Genomic DNA, 2,846 nt, shown 5'->3' on the forward strand with positions numbered 1-2,846 from the left:
GATAACGTGCAACTCTTGCTTTTATTTCTGCGTTATTCCTTTTGGAGACTTTTTCAATACTATGGATCTTAATAAAGAAGCAATTCCTGAATGAACTCCGTTACACACCTGGGATTCAGCAGAACAAGTTCATTACATGACTTTTCACCTGACTCCAGAGAAGATGTAGATTTATTGTCACTCTGCAGTGAAAGCCACCACCTTGTAGGTGATCTCCCACAAGTGACATATCTGGGGTAGGGTCTCATTGCGTTGATCACTCTCCTTCCACAGCCAGTCAGAGATCCTGAGTTTTGTCTTTTGCCTTACATTTTCTGCAAACTGTTGGGGAAAGTGAGGTGATGGGGATGTTGGGTGTTCAACTGTGACAGCAGAAGACTTAGGCACGTTGCCTCAAACAGTGCAAAGAGAGCATTTAGGGTGGGGAGCTTGGAGTCCCACCAAGGTGTTCATCACTTTCTGATAGCCACATCTCATTCTTGCAGCAAATGTTTCTTGGGGCAGATGAACACTTTCACAACCTTCTTTTTTATCTGTTGTGTCCGCACGCTGTACACCACGGGGTTCAGCAGCGGGGGGAAGAGCACGTACAGGTTGGCCAGGAGGATGTGGACGTGGTGGGGGATCTCCTGACCAAAGCGGTGTGTTAAAACAGTGAAAAAAGCAGGAATATAGAAAAGTAATATAACACAGACATGAGAGCCACAGGTGCTGAAAGCCTTAAGACGGGCGGTCCTGGAAGGGAGTCTGAATAATGCCAGGAGAATTAAGACGTAGGAGACAGCAATGAGCACAACATCCACCACTATTGCTGCGAAAGGCACGGCGAGGCCATACAAGATATTGATGGAGATGTCGGCGCAGGCCAGCCGGGCGATGCCCATGTGCTCGCAGTAGGTGTGTGGGATGACGTTGTGCCCGCAGAACGGCAGCCTTCTCAGGAGAAATACACAGGGCAAAATGATGCAGAAACTTCTCAGCAAAGCCACCAGCCCAGTTTTGGCGACGGCTGATGGGGTCAGCACGGCCGCGTAGCGCAGCGGGGAACAGATGGCGACAAACCGGTCAAACGCCATGGCCAGGAGGATGACCGACTCCGCCGAGAAGCTGAAGTGCAGGAAGAACATCTGGGTGAGGCAGGCGCCGAAGGAAATCTCCCCCGCGCTGAACCAGAACAGAGCCAGCATCTTGGGCACCGTCGTGGTCGACAGCATCAGGTCGGCGATGGCCAGCATGGACAGGAAGAGGTACATGGGCTGGTGGAGGCTACGCTCTGTCCTTATGACAAACAACACGACAGCGTTTCCTAGCAGGGCAGCCAGATACATGGAGCAGAACGGGATCGAGATCCAGATGTGCAGCTTCTCCATGCCTGGGATGCCAGCCAGGACGAACGTTGCTGGCGTCAAGCTGGTGAGGTTGAACGGTGGCATGTTTCACCTGAAAGCCAAGGCAGAAGACACTGCTGAATGTTATTTTAGAGGCTTAAGCTCTTCCATCACTACCAAATGCCTTGTATCACCTTCTCTGATCTGCTGAGAGCCACAGCCAGGGGTATGGCCCTGAATTATGAAGACCTGTGGGCTGCAATGTGTGGCAGCATGCGTTTATACTCCTATTACGTGTAAATGGCAATGTCCAAGTTTTCTCCTCACTTGATTTTAACACGATGTAAGTGTATTTTTCTTCCAAGTACTTCCACTTAGACCAGAGTGAATGGAGAGAGAATCAACCCTTATTTGAGCAACCTGGTCCAGAGGAAAGGTGTCCCTGCCTGTGGCAGGAACTAGATGATCTTTAAGGTCCCTTCCAACCCAAACCAGTCTGTGATTCTATAAATACCTTAAACTGGTGTTCTGTAACTCCAGAGTAAAAGGAAGAAGCTGGACAACGAGAGAGGAAAAGTCAAGTGTTTGCAGGGATGCACAAGATATTCTCAGCCATCAGGAACTGCAGAGGGGATAACTGGGAGCTCTAAGGTACCACGACTCACACTGGGTTAGAGAACAAAATCAGCTCAAGGTTTGAAGTTGACTGCCCCTGTTCCTTCCTTACCTCCAAACTTCTCTCTCCCTTCCCTTTTGGTTTTAGGGCTGAAAAGCTTCTGGGATCCAGTTCGATTTGCTTTGCACCTCTTTGTCAGTGCGAATCTAGCAGAAATAAAATTTAACCAGGCAGCTGGGAAGACCTTTGGGTCAGGAGAAAACCTGTGTGAGATGGAGTTGCCCCACCAGCCAAGGAAAGGGATGCACTGCTGCCCTGGAGAGCACTGGAGGCTGGATCAGACCCGGACTCACACAAGTTAAAATCAGATGCCACTTTTTTCAGCATCTCCTGCAGTAGCAGTCAGCTCCTAAATATCAAAACTCAAAATAAGCATTGCCCATAACACAGCCAAGACGAGAAAGTGATGCAAGGACTTAAAAACAAACAGTGATGTTGCTGCATACCAAAATACTGACTCCATGTACGAGAAAGAAATTGTATCTTAACAGAGTCGATTCCCTGTTCACACTCAATGAGAGAGAGAGACATTTCGTGACTAAAACACCCTGAACCAAGCAAGTCCAAGGAGCCTGCTCCATAGAAACAAAACATGGCAGTGTTTTGTTACAGGCTGTAAAAATAGTCAAAATAATAACTAATTCTGTAAATGATTTAAACAAATTCAATATAAATATTGCACGAAATAAAAATATATGTGGTATATTAACAGATAAAATATTATTCATGCTGACAGCACATATATTCTGCGCTGTCATACCAAAAGCTAGTCACCTCTTGCAAAATTCAAATGTTAAACCACAAACAAACACGGATCCACTGCACCTGCAGGCAGGAATCCC

General features: G+C 47.4%; 1 protein-coding gene across 1 annotated transcript; it reads right to left on the reverse strand.

Annotated features, from left to right (window-relative positions):
* Positions 1–473: 473 nt before the first annotated feature.
* Positions 474–1,433, reverse strand: LOC137677567 (olfactory receptor 52B2-like). The gene has a single exon (XM_068424903.1). It carries the CDS (start codon positions 1,431–1,433, stop codon positions 474–476), a length of 960 nt encoding a protein of 319 aa, XP_068281004.1.
* Between the last annotated feature and the right edge of the window lie 1,413 nt (positions 1,434–2,846).

This window comes from Nyctibius grandis, chromosome 2 (genome assembly GCF_013368605.1).
Source record: "Nyctibius grandis isolate bNycGra1 chromosome 2, bNycGra1.pri, whole genome shotgun sequence".
Classification (NCBI taxonomy): domain Eukaryota; kingdom Metazoa; phylum Chordata; class Aves; order Nyctibiiformes; family Nyctibiidae; genus Nyctibius; species Nyctibius grandis.